Source organism: Oncorhynchus masou, chromosome 2 (genome assembly GCF_036934945.1).
Source record: "Oncorhynchus masou masou isolate Uvic2021 chromosome 2, UVic_Omas_1.1, whole genome shotgun sequence".
In the NCBI taxonomy this organism is placed as follows: domain Eukaryota; kingdom Metazoa; phylum Chordata; class Actinopteri; order Salmoniformes; family Salmonidae; genus Oncorhynchus; species Oncorhynchus masou.
Window position 1 is genome coordinate 48,627,530 of NC_088213.1, and position 19,844 is coordinate 48,647,373.

The 19,844-nt window shown below is 45.1% G+C and overlaps 1 protein-coding gene across 1 annotated transcript in view; it reads right to left on the reverse strand.

Annotated features, from left to right (window-relative positions):
• LOC135553159 (kinesin-like protein KIF6) overlaps positions 1 to 19,844 on the reverse strand; it is an 89,013-nt gene that overhangs the window by 20,689 nt on the left and 48,480 nt on the right. Inside the window, exons 7-9 of the mRNA XM_064985322.1 lie at positions 15,942 to 16,148; positions 15,425 to 15,568; positions 12,495 to 12,581 (exon numbers count right to left, since the gene is read on the reverse strand). Of these exons, the coding sequence (XP_064841394.1) occupies positions 12,495 to 12,581; positions 15,425 to 15,568; positions 15,942 to 16,148 (438 nt within the window). The remainder of the gene's footprint in view (positions 1 to 12,494; positions 12,582 to 15,424; positions 15,569 to 15,941; positions 16,149 to 19,844) is intronic.

Genomic DNA, 19,844 nt, shown 5'->3' on the forward strand with positions numbered 1-19,844 from the left:
GTCCATTTGTTTATGTTTTCTCACTTTTGCAAAGTCACTGTGCATTTGCAATATGGTTAACTGGGCATTCACCATCACGAATTTGTCATGCTATAAAAATCGTGCAGGAATGCCAAATTGACTGGCCCGATGAACTCGGGATGGCTGGGCAGTGATTCTGGTACCTCTCCATCGCTCGTTAGGGTTGATTTCAGAATGTCACTTTTGGTGATGGTACCTCACTGTTAAAACATATTGCAAATGTTTTCTCACTTTTGCAAAGTCACTGTGCATTTGCAATATGGTTAACTGGGCATTCACCATCACGAATTTGTCATGCTATAAAAATCGTTCAGGAATGCCAAATTGACTGACCCGGTGAACTCGGGATGGCTGGGCAGTGATTCTGGTACCTCTCCATCGCTCGTTAGGGTTGATTTCAGAATGTCACTTTTGGTGATGGTACCACATCGTTTAAACATATTGCAAACGGACAAGAGTCACCAGCAAGTCACCGTCCATCAGTCAATTTGATATCATTCTGACACCAAACTGATACAAACTGACACCAAACCCACTTTTCCCAACTCGTTTAGGAGCCAAGTATCACATACTTCAGAGCTGGCCCAAAATTCACAACACCTTCGGTTCAAACCATAAAACACGTAGTTAGGTTCTAGCTGCGGGTCCATTTCTTGTGTTATGTGTAGGCCTAACTGAGGCGACCCCGAATCCCAAGTTTTGCCTCGATAGGTCATTTGGTGTCCGAGTAAAACCCTAATTGGTGCTGAAAATCCACTTTTTTCAATTACTTGCTACGGGGTCCTTGAACGAGCTATCGGACAGAAACGTTGGGTTCTGTCTCTATGGGCCCAGACGGTCACAATGCACCTAGTCTTGTGACTCTGGGACATTTCTAAATGTCGACATTTTCGTAATGGTCAAAATGAATTGAAGTCATTGCAAATGTACGAGGCTGTTTCTCGGTCCGAGAACCTTCTAGAGCCACCTAACTCACCACACACTATCGACCTGAGGTCTAGAACAGGATTCTAAAGTTTCGGAACTCTAGGTCTGACGGTTCTTTTTTAGCTCAAACAATGCTAACTATTGGAGGCACTGTCTCTACGCACCCCAATACGTCCCTCCTTCCAAGTTGTGTATCTGTGTGATTTAGTTTTCCTTTGAATTTTTATGGGGAAAATGACTGATTTACAGTTCATGGGGGTTGCCTAATCACACATATGAAGTTTTGGACAGATCTGATTTTTTTAACCCTTCCAAACAGCCCCTGAGACACCAATTATGGCACTTCCGGTTGGCACAGGAAGCTATAAGTCAACACATATCCTCATTGGGGTATGCTTTTACAGAATCCTGAGTTTTAAGTCTTTACGTTAAGAATTGACTGATTTACACAGGGTTCAATGCACTATGTCTATCAAATTGCAGGCAGGGTATGGATATACACTTTTAGGGTGATTTTAAGCACTTCCGGTTGGTCCAGGAAGCTTAGAATCGACACAGGTAGACCTCATAGTGTCCTGATTGACTGTCATCAAAGACAGGTTCATAAGGCATTCATAACCCACATAGGCCTCAGGTTGAATTTAGAGGAGCAGGCAATGTATTCCTATGGGGAGAGAAGTCAATGCAAACTGTTTGATGTAAACACCTTCTTTTAACTGTGAAGGGTTAATGCCACACGGTCAAGGTTAGGCTTGCACAGATCGGGAGGACCTTAGGAACATTCCTGTGTTTGAATTGTCCTTCTAAACCTAACGGTTCCGCTGCTGTCACCCAAAATCAACCTACTTTTCTAATGGTCGCTGCGCTTAGACCGAGCGAGCTACGGTCAAGCGGGATATCTCGTTGAACTCGGCACGGCCTTGGGATTATGTTTATGCCATTGCCTGCTCTCTGTGTCTTTAAACACCGCGCTTTGTCACTCCATCCTTGCTGTGTGCTGTGTGAGAGCTTTTCTTTGACATCTGTTGGGAGAAATGACTGATTTTACAGTTCAGGAGGGTTGCCTAATCACACATGAAGTTTTGAAAAGATCTGACCTTTTTAACCCTTGGATACAGCCACTATGACACCACTTAAGGCACTTCCTGTTGGCACAGGAAGCTATAAATAAACTCATATCCTCATTGGGGTATGCCTTTACAGAATGCTGAGTTTTAAGTCTTTACGTTAAGAACTGAGTTATTTACGGAGGGTTTAGTGAGTGTGTTATTTCAGAAAATCATAGAAAATCACAGAAATCTCGCAGAGCTCCGCAGCACACTTTAAAAATATTCGTATGAACACCCTGCAACTGGATCTGTAACTGTTGAAAAAAAACACCTATATTTGAAAATCACAAATCTGTCATTGTACGATTTCTCTTAAATGACGATTTATTATTATTTGTTATTGACACCGGAGGCTCATTGACTTTGACGTGAAGTGAAAAAATAATTTCTCTATTTTCATTTTGGACCTTTAATCACAGAAAAATGGCCATAACTCAAAAACCGTTGAGGCCTAGACACCATCTTGTTCGGGGCCAACTGCCCATTATGCCAAACCTATGCTCACCAAGTTTTGGCTTCGAAATATTTTCAGTTTTCGAGATAAGGCCCGTCGTGATTCATGATGTTTTGTCAAATTGCAGTATGATTGCTTATGCCCTCTTGTGGGATTTTCCGGGATAGCAGAAAAATGACCAAAATTTGATTATTTTATAAAACGAAAACCGAATGTCCGACAAAGTTCATTTGATGACTTCCCGGTAGGTCTGGCCCTGCCGCTCGGCCCGACCCCGTCCCCGATTTTAACAAATGTTTTCGGACGTCTAGTAAGGGACGGTACATTTGCAATATGGACTTTCTCACTAACCATACAGAAAATGTTGAAATGTTCCCTTAAAGTATGTGAGTGAGTCCAGTAAGTGAGTGAGTGACTCCAGTGAGTGAGTGAGCGTGTCCAGTGAGTGAGTGTGTCCAGTGAGTGAGTGAGCGTGTCCAGTGAGTGAGTGTGTCCAGTGAGTGAGTGTGTCCAGTGAGTGAGTGAGTGAGTCTGTCCAGTGAGTGAGTCCAGTGAATGAATGAGTCCAGTGAGTGAGTGAGTCCAGTGAGTGAGTGAGTGTGTCCAGTGAGTGAGTGAGTGTGTCCAGTGAATGAGTTTGTCCAGTGAGTGAGTGAGTGAGTGAGTGAGTCCATTGAATGAGGGAGTCCAGTGAGTGAGTGAGTCCAGTGAGTGAGTCCATTGAGTGAGTGTGTCCATTGAGTGAGTGACTCCATTGAGTGAGTGAGTCGAGTGATTGAGTGAGTGAGTCGATTGAGTGAGTGAGTGAGTCCATTGAGTGAGTGAGTGAGTCCATTGAGTGAGGGAGTCCAGTAAGAGTGAGTGAGTTAGTCCAGTGAGTGAGTGAGTGTGTCCAGTGAGTGAGTGTGTCCAGTGAGTGAGTCCAGTCAGTGAGTGAGTCCAGTCAGTGAGTGAGTGAGTCCAGTGAATGAGTGAGTGAGTCCAGTGAGTGAGTGAGTCCATTGAGTGAGTGACTCCATTGAGTGAGTGAGTCGATTGAGTGAGTGAGTGAGTCCATTGAGTGAGTGAGTGAGTCCATTGAGTGAGGGAGTCCAGTAAGAGTGAGTGAGTTAGTCCAGTGAGTGAGTGAGTGTGTCCAGTGAGTGAGTGTGTCCAGTGAGTGAGTCCAGTCAGTGAGTGAGTGAGTCCAGTGAATGAGTGAGTGAGTCCAGTGAGTGAGTGAGTCCATTGAGTGAGTGACTCCATTGAGTGAGTGAGTCGAGTGATTGAGTGAGTGAGTGAGTGAGTGAGTGAGTGAGTCCATTGAGTGAGTCTATTGAGTGAGTGAGTGAGTGAGTCCATTGAGTGAGGGAGTCCAGTGAGTGAGTGAGTGAGTCCAGTGAGTGAGTGAGTGAGTCATTGAGTGAGTGAGTCCATTGAGTGAGTGAGTCCATTGAGTGAGTGACTCCATTGAGTGAGTGAGTCGAGTGATTGAGTGAGTGAGTCGATTGAGTGAGTGAGTCCATTGAGTGAGTAAGTAAGTGAGTGAGTGAGTCCATTGAGTGAGGGTGTCCAGTGAGTGAGTGAGTCCAGTCAGTGAGTGAGTCCAGTGAGTGAGTGAGTGAGTGAGTCCAGTGAATGAGTGATCCAGTGAGTGAGTGATCCAGTGAGTGAGTGTGTCCATTGAGTGAGTGTGTCCATTGAGTGAGTGAATACATTGAGTGACTGAATGTCCAGTGAGTGAATGAGTGAGTGAGTCCATTGAGTGAGTGAGTCCAGTGTGTGAGTGAGTCCATTGAGTGAGTGAGTCCATTGAGTGAGTGAGTGAGTCCAGTGAGTGAGTGAGTCCAGTGAGTGAGTGAGTCCAGTGAGTGAGTGTGTCCATTGAGTGAGTGTGTCCAGTGAGTGAGTGTGTCCAGTGAGTGAGTGTGTCCAGTGAATGAGTGTGTCCAGTGAGTGAGTGAGTCCAGTGAGTGAGTGAGTGAGTCCAGTGAGTGAGTCCAGTGAGTCAGTGAGTGAGTCCAGTGAGTGAGACCAGTGAGTGAGTGAGTCCAGTCAGTGAGTGTGTTCATTGACTGAGTGTGTCCATTGAGTGAGTGAGTCCATTGAGTGAGTGTGTCCAGTGAGTGAGTGAGTCCAGTGAGTGAGGGTGTCCATTGAGTGAGTGTGTCCATTGAGTGAGTGAGTCCATTGAGTGAGTGAGTCCATTGAGTGAGTGGGTCCATTGAGTGAGAGTGTCCAGTGAGTGAGTAAGTCCAGTGAGTGAGTGAGTAGTGAGTGAGTGAGTCCAGTGAGTGAGTGAGTAGTGAGTGAGTGAGTCCAGTGAGTGAGTGAATCCAGTGAGTGAGTGTGTCCATTGAGTGAGTGAGTCCAGTGAGTGAGTGTGTCCAGTGAGTGACTGAGTGTCCAGTGAGTGAATGGGTGAGTGAGTCCATTGAGTGAGTGAGTCCATTGAGTGAGTGAGTCCAGTGAGTGAGTGAGTCCAGTGAGTGAGTGTGTCCATTGAGTGGCTGTGTCCATTGAGTGAGTGTGTCCATTGAGTGAGTGTGTCCATTCAGTGAGTGAGTCCAGTGAGTGAGTGTGTCCATTGAGTGAATGTGTCCATTGAGTGAGTGAATCCATTGAGTGAGTGAGTCCAGTGAGTGAGTGAGTCCAGTGAGTGAGTGAGTCCAGTGAGTGAGTGAGTCCAGTGAGTGAGTGTGTCCATTGAGTGAGTCCATTGAGTGAGTGTGTCCATTGAGTGAGTGAGTCCAGTGAGTGAGTGTGTCCAGTGAGTGAGTCCAGTGAATGAGTGTGTCCATTGAGTGAGTGAGCCCAGTGAGTGAGTGTGTCCAGTGAGTGACTGAGTGTCCAGTGAGTGAGTGAGAGTGAGTGAGTCCATTGAGTGAGTGAGTCCAGTGATTGAGTGAGTCCAGTGAGTGAGTGTGTCCATTGAGTGAGTGTGTCCATTGAGTGAGTGTGTCCATTGAGTGAGTGTGTCCAGTGAGTGAGTGAGTCCAGTGAGTGAGTGTGTCCATTGAGTGAATGTGTCCATTGAGTGAGTGAGTCCAGTGAGTGAGTGAGTCCAGTGAGTGAGTGAGTCCAGTGAGTGAGTGTGTCCAGTGAGTGAGTGAGTCCAGTGAGTGAGTGAGTCCATTGAGTGAGTGAGTCCAGTGAGTGAGTGAGTCCAGTGAGTGAGTGTGTCCATTGAGTGAATGTGTCCATTGAGTGAGTGAGTCCAGTGAGTGAGTGAGTCCAGTGAGTGAGTGAGTCCAGTGAATGTGTCCAGTGAGTGAGTGAGTCCAGTGAGTGAGTGAGTCCAGTGAGTGAGTGAGTCCAGTGAGTGAGTGAGTCTAGTGAGTGAGTTAGTCCATTGAGTGAGTGAGTCCATTGAGTGAGTGAGTCCAGTGAGTGAGTGAGTCCAGTGAGTGAGTCAAGTGAGTGAGTGAGTAGTGAGTGAGTGAGTACAGTGAGTGAGTGAGTCCAGTGAGTGAGTATGTCCAGTGAGTGAGTCCAGTGAGTGATTGTGTCCAGTGAATGAGTGTGTCCATTGAGTGAGTGAGTCCAGTGAGTGAGTGTGTCCAGTGAGTGACTGAGTGTCCAGTGAGTGAATGAGTGAGTGAGTCCATTGAGTGAGTGAGTCCAGTGAGTGAGTGTGTCCAGTGAGTGACTGAGTGTCCAGTGAGTGAATGAGTGAGTGAGTCCAGTGAGTGAGTGTGTCCATTGAGTGAGTGTGACCATTGAGTGAGTGTGTCCATTGAGTGAGTGTGTCCATTGAGTGAGTCCAGTGAGTGATTGTGTCCAGTGAATGAGTGTGTCCATTGAGTGAGTGAGTCCAGTGAGTGAGTGTGTCCAGTGAGTGACTGAGTGTCCAGTGAGTGAATGAGTGAGTGAGTCCAGTGAGTGAGTGAGTCCAGTGAGTGAGTGAGTCCAGTGAGTGAGTGAGTCCAGTGAGTGAGTGAGTCCAGTGAGTGAGTGTGTCCATTGAGTGAGTGAGTCCATTGAGTGAGTGAGTCCAGTGAGTGAGTGAGTCCAGTGAGTGAGTGAGTCCAGTGAGTGAGTGAGTCCAGTGAGTGAGTGTGTCCATTGAGTGAGTGAGTGTGTCCATTGAGTGAGTGTGTCCATTGAGTGAGTGAATCCATTGAGTGAGTGAGTCCATTGAGTGAGTGAGTCCATTGAGTGAGTGAGTGAGTCCAGTGAGTGAGTGAGTGAGTCCAGTGAGTGAGTGAGTACAGTGAGTGAGTGAGTCCAGTGAGTGTGTCCAGTGAGTTAGTGAGTCCATTGAGTGAGTGAGTCCAGTGAGTGAGTCCAGTGAGTGAGTGAGTCCAGTGAGTGAGTGTGTCCATTGAGTGAGTGTGTCCATTGAGTGAGTGTGTCCATTGAGTGAGTGAGTCCATTGAGTGAGTGTGTCCATTGAGTGAGTGTGTCCATTGAGTGAATGTGTCCATTGAGTGAGTGAGTCCAGTGAGTGAGTGAGTCCAGTGAGTGAGTGTGTCCATTGAGTGAGTGTGTCCATTGAGTGAATGTGTCCATTGAGTGAGTGAGTCCAGTGAGTGAGTGAGTCCAGTGAGTGAGTGAGTCCAGTGAGTGAGTGAGTCCATTTAGTGAGTGAGTGAGTCCAGTGAGTGAGTGAGTCCATTTAGTGAGTGAGTCCAGTGAGTGAGTGAGTCCAGTGAGTGAGTGAGTCCAGTGAGTGAGTGTGTCCATTGAGTGAGTGTGTCCATTGAGTGAGTGAGTCCAGCGAGTGAGTGTGTCCATTGAGTGAATGTGTCCATTGAGTGAGTCCATTGAGTGAGTGAGTCCAGTGAGTGAGTGAGTCCAGTGAGTGAGTGAGTCCAGTGAGTGAGTGTGTCCATTGAGTGAGTGTGTCCATTGAGTGAGTGAGTCCAGTGAGTGAGTGAGTCCAGTGAGTGAGTGTGTCCATTGAGTGAGTGTGTCCATTGAGTGAGTGAGTCCAGCGAGTGAGTGAGTCCAGCGAGTGAGTGTGTCCATTGAGTGAATGTGTCCATTGAGTGAGTCCATTGAGTGAGTGAGTCCAGTGAGTGAGTGAGTCCAGTGAGTGAGTGAGTCCAGTGAGTGAGTGTGTCCATTGAGTGAGTGTGTCCATTGAGTGAGTGAGTCCATTGAGTGAGTGAGTCCAGTGAGTGAGTGTGTCCATTGAATGTGTCCATTGAGTGAATGTGTCCATTGAGTGAGTGAGTCCATTGAGTGAGTGAGTCCAGTGAGTGAGTGAGTCCAGTGAGTGAGTGAGTCCATTGAGTGAGTGAGTGAGTCCAGTGAGTGAGTGAGTGAGTCCATTGAGTGAGTGAGTCCATTGAGTGAGTGAGTCCATTGAGTGAGTGAGTCCAGTGAGTGAGTGAGTGAGTCCAGTGAGTGAGTGAGAACAGTGAGTGAGTGAGTCCAGTGAGTGTGTCCAGTGAGTGAGTGAGTCCATTTAGTGAGTGAGTCCAGTGAGTGAGTGAGTCCAGTGAGTGAGTGAGTCCAGTGAGTGAGTGAGTCCAGTGAGTGAGTGAGTCCATTGAGTGAGTGAGTGAGTCCAGTGAGTGAGTGAGTGAGTCCAGTGAGTGAGTGAGTCCATTGAGTGAGTGAGTCCAGTGAGAGAGTGAGTCCAGTGAGTGAGTGTGTCCATTGAGTGAGTGTGTCCATTGAGTGAGTGTGTCCATTGAGTGAGTGAGTCCATTGAGTGAGTGAGCCCATTGAGTGAGTGAGTCCATTGAGTGAGTGTGTCCATTGAGTGAGTCCATTGAGTGAGTGTGTCCATTGAGTGAGTCCAGTGAGTGAGTGTGTCCATTGAGTGAGTGAGTCCAGTGAGTGAGTGAGTCCAGTGAGTGAGTGTGTCCATTGAGTGAGTGTGTCCATTGAGTGAATGTGTCCATTGAGTGAGTGAGTCCAGTGAGTGAGTGAGTCCAGTGAGTGTGTCCAGTGAGTGAGTGAGTCCATTTAGTGAGTGAGTCCAGTGAGTGAGTGAGTCCATTTAGTGAGTGAGTCCATGAGTGAGTCCAGTGAGTGAGTGAGTCCAGTGAGTGAGTGAGTCCAGTGAGTGAGTGAGTCCAGTGAGTGAGTGAGTCCAGTGAGTGAGTGTGTCCATTGAGTGAGTGTGTCCATTGAGTGAGTGAGTCCAGTGAGTGAGTGTGTCCATTGAGTGAATGTGTCCATTGAGTGAGTCCAGTGAGTGAGTGAGTCCAGTGAGTGAGTGAGTCCAGTGAGTGAGTGAGTCCATTTAGTGAGTGAGTCCATTGAGTGAGTGAGTCCAGTGAGTGAATGTGTCCATTGAGTGAGTGAGTCCAGTGAGTGAGTGAGTCCAGTGAGTGAGTGAGTCCAGTGAGTGAGTGAGTCCATTTAGTGAGTGAGTCCAGTGAGTGAGTGAGTCCATTTAGTGAGTGAGTCCAGTGAGTGAGTGAGTCCAGTGAGTGAGTGTGTCCATTGAGTGAGTGTGTCCATTGAGTGAGTGAGTCCATTGAGTGAGTGAGTCCAGTGAGTGAGTCCAGTGAGTGAGTGAGTCCAGTGAGTGTGTCCAGTGAGTGAATGAGTCCATTTAGTGAGTGAGTCCAGTGAGTGAGTGAGTCCATTTAGTGAGTGAGTCCAGTGAGTGAGTGAGTCCAGTGAGTGAGTGTGTACATTGAGTGAGTGTGTCCATTGAGTGAGTGAGTCCAGTGAGTGAGTGTGTCCATTGAGTGAATGTGTCCATTGAGTGAGTGAGTCCAGTGAGTGAGTGAGTCCAGTGAGTGAGTGAGTCCAGTGAGTGAGTGAGTCCAGTGAGTGAGTGTGTCCAGTGAGTGAGTCCAGTGAGTGAGTGTGTCCAGTGAATGAGTGTGGCCATTGAGTGAGTGAGTCCAGTGAGTGAGTGTGTCCAGTGAGTGAGTGTCTGTGAGTGAGTCCAGTGAGTGAGTGAGTCCATTGAGTGAGTGAGTCCAGTGAGTGAGTGAGTCCAGTGAGTGAGTGTGTCCAGTGAGTGAGTGTGTCCATTGAGTGAGTGAGTCCAGTGAGTGAGTGTGTCCATTGAGTGAATGTGTCCATTGAGTGAGTGAGTCCATTGAGTGAGTGAGTCCAGTGAGTGAGTGAGTCCAGTGAGTGAGTGTGTCCATTGAGTGAGTGAGTCCATTGAGTTAGTGAGTCCAGTGAGTGAGTGTGTCCAGTGAGTGAGTGTGTCCATTGAGTGAATGTGTCCATTGAGTGAGTGAGTCCATTGAGTGAGTGAGTCCATTGAGTGAGTCCATTGAGTGAGTGAGTCCATTGAGTGAGTGAGTCCAGTGAGTGAGTGAGTCCAGTGAGTGTGTCCAGTGAGTGAGTGAGTCCATTTAGTGAGTGAGTCCAGTGAGTGAGTCCATTGAGTGAGTGAGTCCATTGAGTGAGTGAGTCCATTGAGTGAGTGAGTCCAGTGAGTGAGTGTGTCCAGTGAGTGAGTGTGTCCAGTGAGTGAATGAGTGAGTGAGTCCATTGAGTGAGTCCAGTGAGTGAGTGAGTCCAGTGAGTGAATGTGTCCATTGAGTGAATGAGTCCATTGAGTGAGTGAGTCCAGTGAGTGAGTGAGTCCAGTGAGTGTGTCCAGTGAGTGAGTGAGTCCATTTAGTGAGTGAGTCCAGTGAGTGAGTGAGTCCATTTAGTGAGTGAGTCCAGTGAGTGAGTGAGTCCAGTGAGTGAGTGAGTCCAGTGAGTGAGTGTGTACATTGAGTGAGTGTGTCCATTGAGTGAGTGAGTCCAGTGAGTGAGTGTGTCCATTGAGTGAATGTGTCCATTGAGTGAGTGAGTCCAGTGAGTGAGTGAGTCCAGTGAGTGAGTGAGTCCAGTGAGTGAGTGAGTCCAGTGAGTGAGTGTGTCCAGTGAGTGAGTCCAGTGAGTGAGTGTGTCCAGTGAATGAGTGTGGCCATTGAGTGAGTGAGTCCAGTGAGTGAGTGTGTCCAGTGAGTGACTGAGTGTCCAGTGAGTGAGTGAGTCCATTGAGTGAGTGAGTCCAGTGAGTGAGTGAGTCCAGTGAGTGAGTGTGTCCATTGAGTGAGTGTGTCCATTGAGTGAGTGTGTCCATTGAGTGAGTGAGTCCATTGAGTGAGTGAGTCCAGTGAGTGAGTGTGTCCAGTGAGTGAGTGTGTCCATTGAGTGAATGTGTCCATTGAGTGAGTGAGTCCATTGAGTGAGTGAGTCCATTGAGTGAGTCCATTGAGTGAGTGAGTCCATTGAGTGAGTGAGTCCAGTGAGTGAGTGAGTCCATTGAGTGAGTGAGTCCAGTGAGTGAGTGAGTCCAGTGAGTGTGTCCAGTGAGTGAGTGAGTCCATTTAGTGAGTGAGTCCATTGAGTGAGTGAGTCCATTGAGTGAGTGAGTCCAGTGAGTGAGTGAGTCCATTGAGTGAGTGAGTCCAGTGAGTGAGTGAGTCCAGTGAGTGTGTCCAGTGAGTGAGTGAGTCCATTTAGTGAGTGAGTCCAGTGAGTGAGTCCATTGAGTGAGTGAGTCCATTGAGTGAGTGAGTCCATTGAGTGAGTGAGTCCAGTGAGTGAGTGTGTCCAGTGAGTGAATGAGTGAGTGAGTCCATTGAGTGAGTCCAGTGAGTGAGTGAGTCCAGTGAGTGAGTGTGTCCAGTGAGTGAGTGAGTCCAGTGAGTGAGTGAGTCCAGTGAGTGAGTGAGTGAGTGAGTGAGTGAGTGAGTGAGTGAGTGAGTGAGTGTGTCCAGTGAGTGAGTGAGTGAGTGCCCGGTGAATGAGTTAGTCCATTGAGTGATTGAGTCCAGTGAGTGAGTATGTCCAGTGAGTGAGTGTGTCCATTGAGTGAGTGTGTCCATTGAGTGAGTGAGTCCATTGAGTGAGTGAGTCCAGTGAGTGAGTGAGTCCAGTGAGTGAGTGTGTCTATTGAGTGAATGTGTCCAGTGAGTGAGTGTGTCCAGTGAGTGAGTGTTTCCAGTGAGTGAGTGAGTGAGTGAGTGAGTTTTCTCTGGAGAAAAGACCTGCAGAGTAGCACACTACTACCCAGAGCTGAAAGGGCAGCAACTACTCAACTTAAACCAGCCAGCCCAGACACCAGCTCAATTAACGGACAGCCGCAGACTCTCTTAAAAATACCTCTGCAGGGTTTGGTAATGCCAAAGCCCTGTACAATAATACACAGCTATATCCTCATAGCATACAGGAGGGGATATCATGGTCAGTGTTTCCTCCAGGTTTGTCCTTTGGGCAAGGTGCAGACGCCTATGAAGAGACAACCGGGTCTGCCAACAGATATGCCTATTTAAAGATGCATAATTAACGTCATTGTTTTAAGCACAGGGGCAACACAAAGAGCGAGAAACAGGGAAGGAGGGGGAAGAGAGGGAAATGAGAGAAAGAGAGGGTTGAAAATATACTTATAGTTTCAAGGTTGTGGGGGGAGCACAGATCATCCACAGTACCCCAATTGACCTACTGTTTCCACAGAAAGAAGACTTGAATTGCTATATAATTCTGTACCTTTTTTTTCTACTTGGAGCACCAAAATATCCCCTCAAGGTTTTTCGAAAAGCAATCAATGAGCGCACATTGTCTCTTTTCATACATCTGTTTGTCATTGAAACAGCACCACCAGAAAATATGGCCTCTAATTAATCTTCATCAAGCGGCAAGCCTGTGTGTGTGTGTGTGTGTGTGTGTGTGTGTGTGTGTGTGTGCGTGCGTGCGTGCGTGCGTGCGTGTGTGTGTGCATGTGTACACGCGCTGTAGTATGTTCCTTCGCCAACTGGCTATATCCAAAGAAAAGGCTGTGACTTGAGGTATTGGGCTGAAAAATGCGTTCTAGCATACACACAGCACTAGAACACAAACAGCCCTGTGCAACAGTCTAAATAACACAGACGAGGAAGGGGGGGGGAGACTCATCCTGGGTGACGGAGGCCAGGAGAGGACACACCAGATGGACAAACATAAGGAAGGACAAATGTAAGGATGGACAAATGTAATAATGGATGGACGGACAGGCCAACAGTGACAGACAGGCTAACGAATGGGTGAACAGACAGACAGAAAGCCAGACAAATACTGAGAGACAGACGGATGAACAGACAGACCAGGGCAGGGTCCATCTCTTCATTCAGCAGAGCCTCGTTCCTGATCAGAGCAACCCGCTGGGCAAAGCGACATGTGGAGATGGATTCCTGATAGACGGAGGAAAGAGGAGAGGAAGAGAGGAGGGAAAGAGAGAGACAGTGAGATAGTTGAATCTGGATGGCTATAATTTCCTCATTTCCAATTACAGTTCCTTAATGAACTAAACAAATAATTCAAGATCAGCTTTCCCTAACACAGACTTGATCTTAACCCCATCCAAATAAAGACAAAAACTGTCCCTGCGACAGCATTTAAGGTCATAAATACTATGCTCTGTAGATGGAGGCATTGTCATATATTTTTTTTGTGGGGGTAGATCAGCTTTAATATTGTAGATAGATTGTAACTTCATTCATCGTAATGGTCTGCATCATTTACAAACCCCCATAAAAATAGTAAATATATTCAGATCCCTTGACTTTGTCCACATTTTGTTACGTTACAGCCTTATTTAAAATAAGATTATAATTATAATTTTTTTCAGCAATCTACACATAATAACCAATAATGTCCAAGCGAAAACAGGTTTTTATAAATGTAAATATATTTTCCTTTACAATTTTCCACACACCCTAACACCCCTCCCCTAATTGGAGTAAACTAATGAACAACAACACTTACTTCCAGCTTATGCATACTGTATACATTTAAAGGACACAATGTATTTTACAATTGTTATATTTTGTTTGTTTTTACTCCTGTCCTTCCGCTACCTTCAACCCCTCCAATCTATTTCTGAAGACTATCCAGTTGATTTCAAGTTGCCATATATTTTTAACTGTGCTGTTTCACAAATGTTCTGAACCAATATACATTTTACATTAGATATCTTGTTGTTATTAGTACTGCCCTTCAGCTCCATTCAACCCCTCCCATCTACAGTGCCTTGCGAAAGTATTCGGCCCTCTTGAACTTTGCGACCTTTTGCCACATTTCAGGCTTCAAACATAAAGATATAAAACTGTATTTTTTTGTGAAGAATCAACAACAAGTGGGACACAATCATGAAGTGGAACGACATTTATTGGATATTTCAAATTTTTTTAACAAATCAAAAACTGAAAAATTGGGCGTGCAAAATTATTCAGCCCCCTTAAGTTAATACTTTGTAGAGCCACCTTTTGCTGCGATTACAGCTGTAAGTCGCTTGGGGTATGTCTCTATCAGTTTTGCACATCGAGAGACTGAATTCTTTTCCCATTCCTCCTTGCAAAAAAGCTCGAGCTCAGTGAGGTTGGATGGAGAGCATTTGTGAACAGCAGTTTTCAGTTCTTTCCACAGATTCTCGATTGGATTCAGGTCTGGACTTTGACTTGGCCATTCCAACACCTGGATATGTTTATTTTTGAACCATTCCATTGTAGATTTTGCTTTATGTTTTGGATCATTGTCTTGTTGGAAGACAAATCTCCGTCCCAGTCTCAGGTCTTTTGCAGACTCCATCAGGTTTTCTTCCAGAATGGTCCTGTATTTGGCTCAATCTAACTTCCCATCAATTTTAACCATCTTCTCTGTCCCTGCTGAAGAAAAACAGGCCCAAACCATGATGCTGCCACCACCATGTTTGACAGTGGGTATGGTGTGTTCAGGGTGATGCGCTGTGTTGCTTTTACGCCAAACATAACGTTTTGCATTGTTGCCAAAAAGTTCAATTTTGGTTTCATCTGACCAGAGCACCTTCTTGTTATGGATATCTTTAAGAAATGGCTTTCTTCTTGCCACTCTTCCATAAAGGCCAGATTTGTGTAATATACGACTGATTGTTGTCCTATGGACAGAGTCTCCCACCTCAGCTGTAGATCTCTGCAGTTCATCCAGAGTGATCATGGGCCTCTTGGCTGCATCTCTGATCAGTATTCTCCTTGTATGAGCTGAAAGTTTAGAGGGACGGCCAGGTCTTGGTAGATTTGCAGTGGTCTGATACTCCTTCCATTTCAATATTATCGCTTGCACAGTGCTCCTTGGGATGTTTAAAGCTTGGGAAATCTTTTTGTATCCAAATCCGGCTTTAAACTTCTTCACAACAGTATCTCAGACCTGCCTGGTGTGTTCCTTGTTCTTCATGATGCTCTCTGCGCTTTTAACGGACCTCTGAGACTATCACAGTGCAGGTGCATTTATACGGAGACTTGATTACACACAGGTGGATTGTATTTATCATCATTAGTCATTTAGGTCAACATTGGATCATTCAGAGATCCTCACTGAACTTCTGGAGAGAGTTTGCTGCACTGAAAATAAAGGGGCTGAATAATGTTGCACGCCCAATTTTTCAGTTTTTGATTTGTTAAAAAAGTTTGAAATATCCAAGAAATGTCGTTCCACTTCATGATTGTGTCCCACTTGTTGTTGATTCTTCACAAAAAAATACAGTTTTATATCTTTATGTTTGAAGCCTGAAATGTAGCAAAAGGTCGCAAAGTTCAAGGGGGCCGAATACTTTCGCAAGGCACTGTATATCTCTTAACACCATCCATATTGGATTTCTATTAGCCATATATTTTTCAAATGATGTTTCACAAAATAACCTTTCTATTTTCAGAGTTTCTACAGATTGTAAATTATTTATTAACATTTTTGCTAAAAGTATTATTATATTATTGATTGATTGACTATGACTTTTCAAATCACCCAGTAGTGCTATCTGCAAAGTTAGCTCCAGGTAAATGTTGCAAGGCATTGTCATTTTGTTGTCCCTCGTTTACCCAATTGTTTCCATGTTTTTTCCACAACCTAACTTGAAATCCAAAAGTTCGACTTCTATAAATCATGCATTAAAGGTGCAGACGCTTTTCAGAATAAAGAATTGGGTCTTTAATGTCAATGGGAAATTTGCACCAAATGTTCGCTGGTTACAAACTATAGGATTTGGCCAATGGTGAACACTTACATCAACATTTCTCTTGTCCACAGACACAGTGGCGATCATGGTGGTCATGCAGTTCCCTCCCAGGCTGTCCCGCAGCACCGACGTCATCATGGAATTTCGGTAGGGAATGTGCAAGCGGTTCTTCTCTGAGAGAGCAATGATGACCTGACTCAGAGAGAGAGGGAAGAAAGGGGAAGACGAAGAGGAATTTGAGTACTAGATCAGACGTATACAGGTTCCTCATTCTTTTATGCTATTTTATTCATTAAGAGGCAACAAGTGCAAAAACAAAAGCATTTCAACTGATGGACAGAAATAGTCCAACTATGAATTGTTCAGAGATTTAAGGTGCATTCAGAAGGATGACATCAAACATAGTAGAATGGCTAGGAACTTTTTTACCACACCTGGACACATCTTCTATGTCTGTGAGGGAGTATGCGTAAAACCCACAACAACCCTCCTCCTCTCTGCTCTCCCCCTTGTATGACCTTGTTCCCCTCCCTATTTAAACCCCATGAGACCTCTGAACTCTGACCTGCTCCAGATAGTGCAGTGACAGGTTGATGTACTTGGCCTCTGTGAGCAGCTGCCCACACACGCCTGTCTTGCCCACCCGCTCCGAGCCCGCCAGGTCTACCAGATGTAGCTTGGAACGCCGCACGGTGACCGAGCCGGGCTCACGGCCACACACGTGCATGGTGAAGATGCAGTGAGAACGCGTGGATGCCTGGTTCATAGGGGTCTGGGGAGGGAAGAAGTAGAGAAAAGGGGCAGAGAGGGGGAGGTAGAGAGGTTATATACCCAATATAAGTATTTACTCCTCTTCAAAATAAAAGGTATGCAAAACTGACACAGAGAAAGAAGAGGCGAGAGAGAGGAGATAGAGGGAAGGGAGAAAGAGAGAGGCAGGCATAGTGATGGTACCCACACTTTGCATCTAGGCCTAATCACCAATCAATTCTGCAATGCGCTCTCTAGTAGGTACTGTCGAAAAACACCCCCACAACACGAAATGCCTGAAATGACTGTCCAGACATTGACACAAGCTCTTTCTAAATTCATCTTTCCTAAATTCTTTGCATCCTCTCTCCTAACCTCCTTTACAAAAGGCATTTGATGAGAAGTTCTGCGTAGAGGGACATTGGACCTTCTCCAAAATGGTTAAACAGGAGGCAAGGAGATAAGAGCGAGGAATCGCAGAAAGACGAATTGAGAAAGAGGCATCTTACCATCTTACTACAGGCATTCCCATGTCATTTCAGCAAGCCACGACACTCACCATCTCAGATTGCTATGAAATTGGTAAGATTTGCATTCCTGAAACATTATTTTGCTGAAATGTAATTTTATCTTGGAGAAATTAAGATAATTGATTGCACCAAAATTGGCAATTTAAATTTATAGGATTAATTTAATATTCAAAAAATACAGTAAAGTACCAACATCCAATTTGGATCAAACTTCTTCCACCGGAGTACGATATGAGGAATATTTTTTTGTTTGTCAAAAGCCACCCATGGTCATCCTCACAATTCAGGCCAGTCCTCCATGAAAGCAAATCAGTTTGACATTACAAAGACGACTTCTGCTTATACCAGATCAAAAGACAGGGGACGGTGTATTTCCCCGTCTATATCAAGGGACCAGGGTTCTGGTCGAGAAAGACAAAACATGGAAGTGCCTTTGAACGGGGTATGGTAGTAGGTGCCAGGCACACAGGTTTGTGTCAAGAACTGCAACGCTGCTGGGTTTTTCACACTCAACAGTTTACCGTGTGTATCAAGAATAGTCAACCACCCAAAGGACATCCAGCAAACTTGACACAATTGCGGGAAGCAGTTGACCTGTGGGGTCGAAGGAATTGTTGACCTGTGGAGCGCTTTCAACACCTTCTAGAGTCCATGTCCCAACAAATTGAGGCTGTTCTGAGGGCAAAAGGGGGTGCAACTCAATATTAGGAAGATGTTCCTAATGTTTTGTATACTCAGTGTATACACCAGCTAGTACATCATCACCACAAGGGCATGCTCTCTCTCCCTATCCCTCCTTTCCCCTCAGTGGGAAGGACAACATCAAAGCCCTGACATGTGTGAATGACGAGCAATAAACATCTGGTTGGGGATGTACAAAAATGCTGAGGGTGATTTTCTGAGGGTTAAAAATAGCGGTGGGCCCAGAGAGAGTCAGGGAACAGGACAGGACAGACAGACACAGTTTGGCCTAGTGCAAGTGGTGGAACCATCCTCTTTGGAGTCCACACCCACACCCACTCTGATATCATCTCAGCCAAGTCTATGGGCCGAATTAAGCCCTCCCCTTTCCGAAAGTCAAAAGGTGTACACCACCACAAAATCGTGATTAGTCCAAATAATCAGTGATGCAAAAACCAGCACACCAGTTAAAATATTCCTCATGTCACCAGGGGTGTTCCAGCGGTCTAAGCCGCTGCTTATGGCCAACTTCAAGTATTCATAACAATCGGTAATCAGCATTTATGGACGCCGATTACATTGCATTTACGAGGAAACTGCGTGGCAGGCTGATCACCTAATACGCGAATGCAGCAAGGCGCCAAGGTAAGGTGCTAGCTAGCATTAAACTTACCACATAAAAAAAATATTAATCTTCACATAATTACTAGTTAACTACACATGATTGATGATATTACTACCCCTCTGAACCACCCATACCGGATCCGGGATAATTGTCATCAGCAACGCTGAATAGCATAGCGCCACAGTCAAATAATATTACTAGAAAATATTCATATTCATGAAATCCCAAGTGCAATACCTGTCGTCTCAGATTTTGAAATTATACTTACAAGCATTTGTGTAAGTTTATCGATCGCTCGACAAAACAATAAGTACACTTAGCATCAGGTAACTTGGTCACGAAAATCAGAAAAGCAATCAAATTAATCGTTTACCTTTGATGATCTTCGGATGTTTTCACTAGAGACTCCCAGTTTGTTCTCTAATGTTCCTTTTGTTCCATAAAGATGTTTTTTATATCCAAATACCTCCATTAGTTTGGTGCGTTATGCCCAGGAATCCACCGGAAAGAGCGGTCACGACAACGCAGACAAAAATTCCAAATTATATCCATAATGTCCACAGAAACATGCGAGACGCTTTTTATAATCAATCCTCAGGGTGTTTTTCAAATATCTATACGATAATATATCAACCGGGACAGTTGGCTTTTCACTAGGACCGGGACAAACTATGGCCGCCTTTCTCTTTTGCACACAATTCACTCTGAGAGCAGCCACCTATCCACTTACGCAATGTGGTCGTTCTCGCTCATTCTTCAAAATAAAAGCCTGAAACTATGTCTAAAGGCTGTTGACACCTTGAGGAAGTGATAGGAAAAGGAATATGGTTGATATCCCTTTAAATGGAGCAATGGGAGGCTATGGAACATGGAGTTTTCAAAATAGAAGCCACTTCCTGGTTTGATTTTTCTCAGGGTTTCGCCTGCAATATCAGTTCTGTTATACTCAGACAATATTTTTACAGTTTTGGAAACTTTAGAGTGTTTTCTATCCTAATCTGTCAATTATATGCATATTCTAGCATCTGGTCCTGAGAAATAGGCCGTTTACTTTGGGAACGTTATTTTTCCAAACATAAAAATAGTTAAAACCTCTTGAAGCTAGGGGGCACTATCATGTCCTGTGTTGCATATATGTAATGGTCGCGTGTTGGTGGCAGGGAAGTCAGGCACAGGAGAATGAACTTGGTAAAAACTGAGTTGTTTAATAAATGCTGATAAAACTCCAAAACCAAAAATATACAAAAGTGGGCACAAAACCCGTCGCACACCAACATAATAAATGCACATTACACACAAACAATCTCCGTGTCATGTTCGTTGTAAGGAGGAGACCAAGGCGCAGCGTGATTTGAATACATTCTTCTTTTAATAAAACAAAGAAACACTAAACAAACTTACAAAATAACAAAACAAACGTGAAGCTATATAAACTGAGTGCTGACACAGGCAACAACACATAGACAATAACACACGAAATACCCAAGGAATATGGCTACCCAAATATGGTCCCCAGTCAGAGACAACGATAAACAGCTGCCTCTGATTGAGAACCAATCTAGGCAACCATAAACATAAAAACATCTAGACCAGACCAACCCCATAAACATACAAAAACATGACAGGGGAAAAACATACACTGCTCAAAAAAATAAAGGGAACACTTAAACAACACAATGTAACTCCAAGTCAATCACACTTCTGTGAAATCAAACTGTCCACTTAGGAAGCAACACTGATTGACAATCAATTTCACATGCTGTTGTGCAAATGGAATAGACAACAGGTGGAAATTATAGGAAATTAGCAAGACACCTCCAATAAAGGAGTGGTTCTGCAGGTGGTAACCACAGACCACTTCTCAGTTCCTATGCTTCCTGGC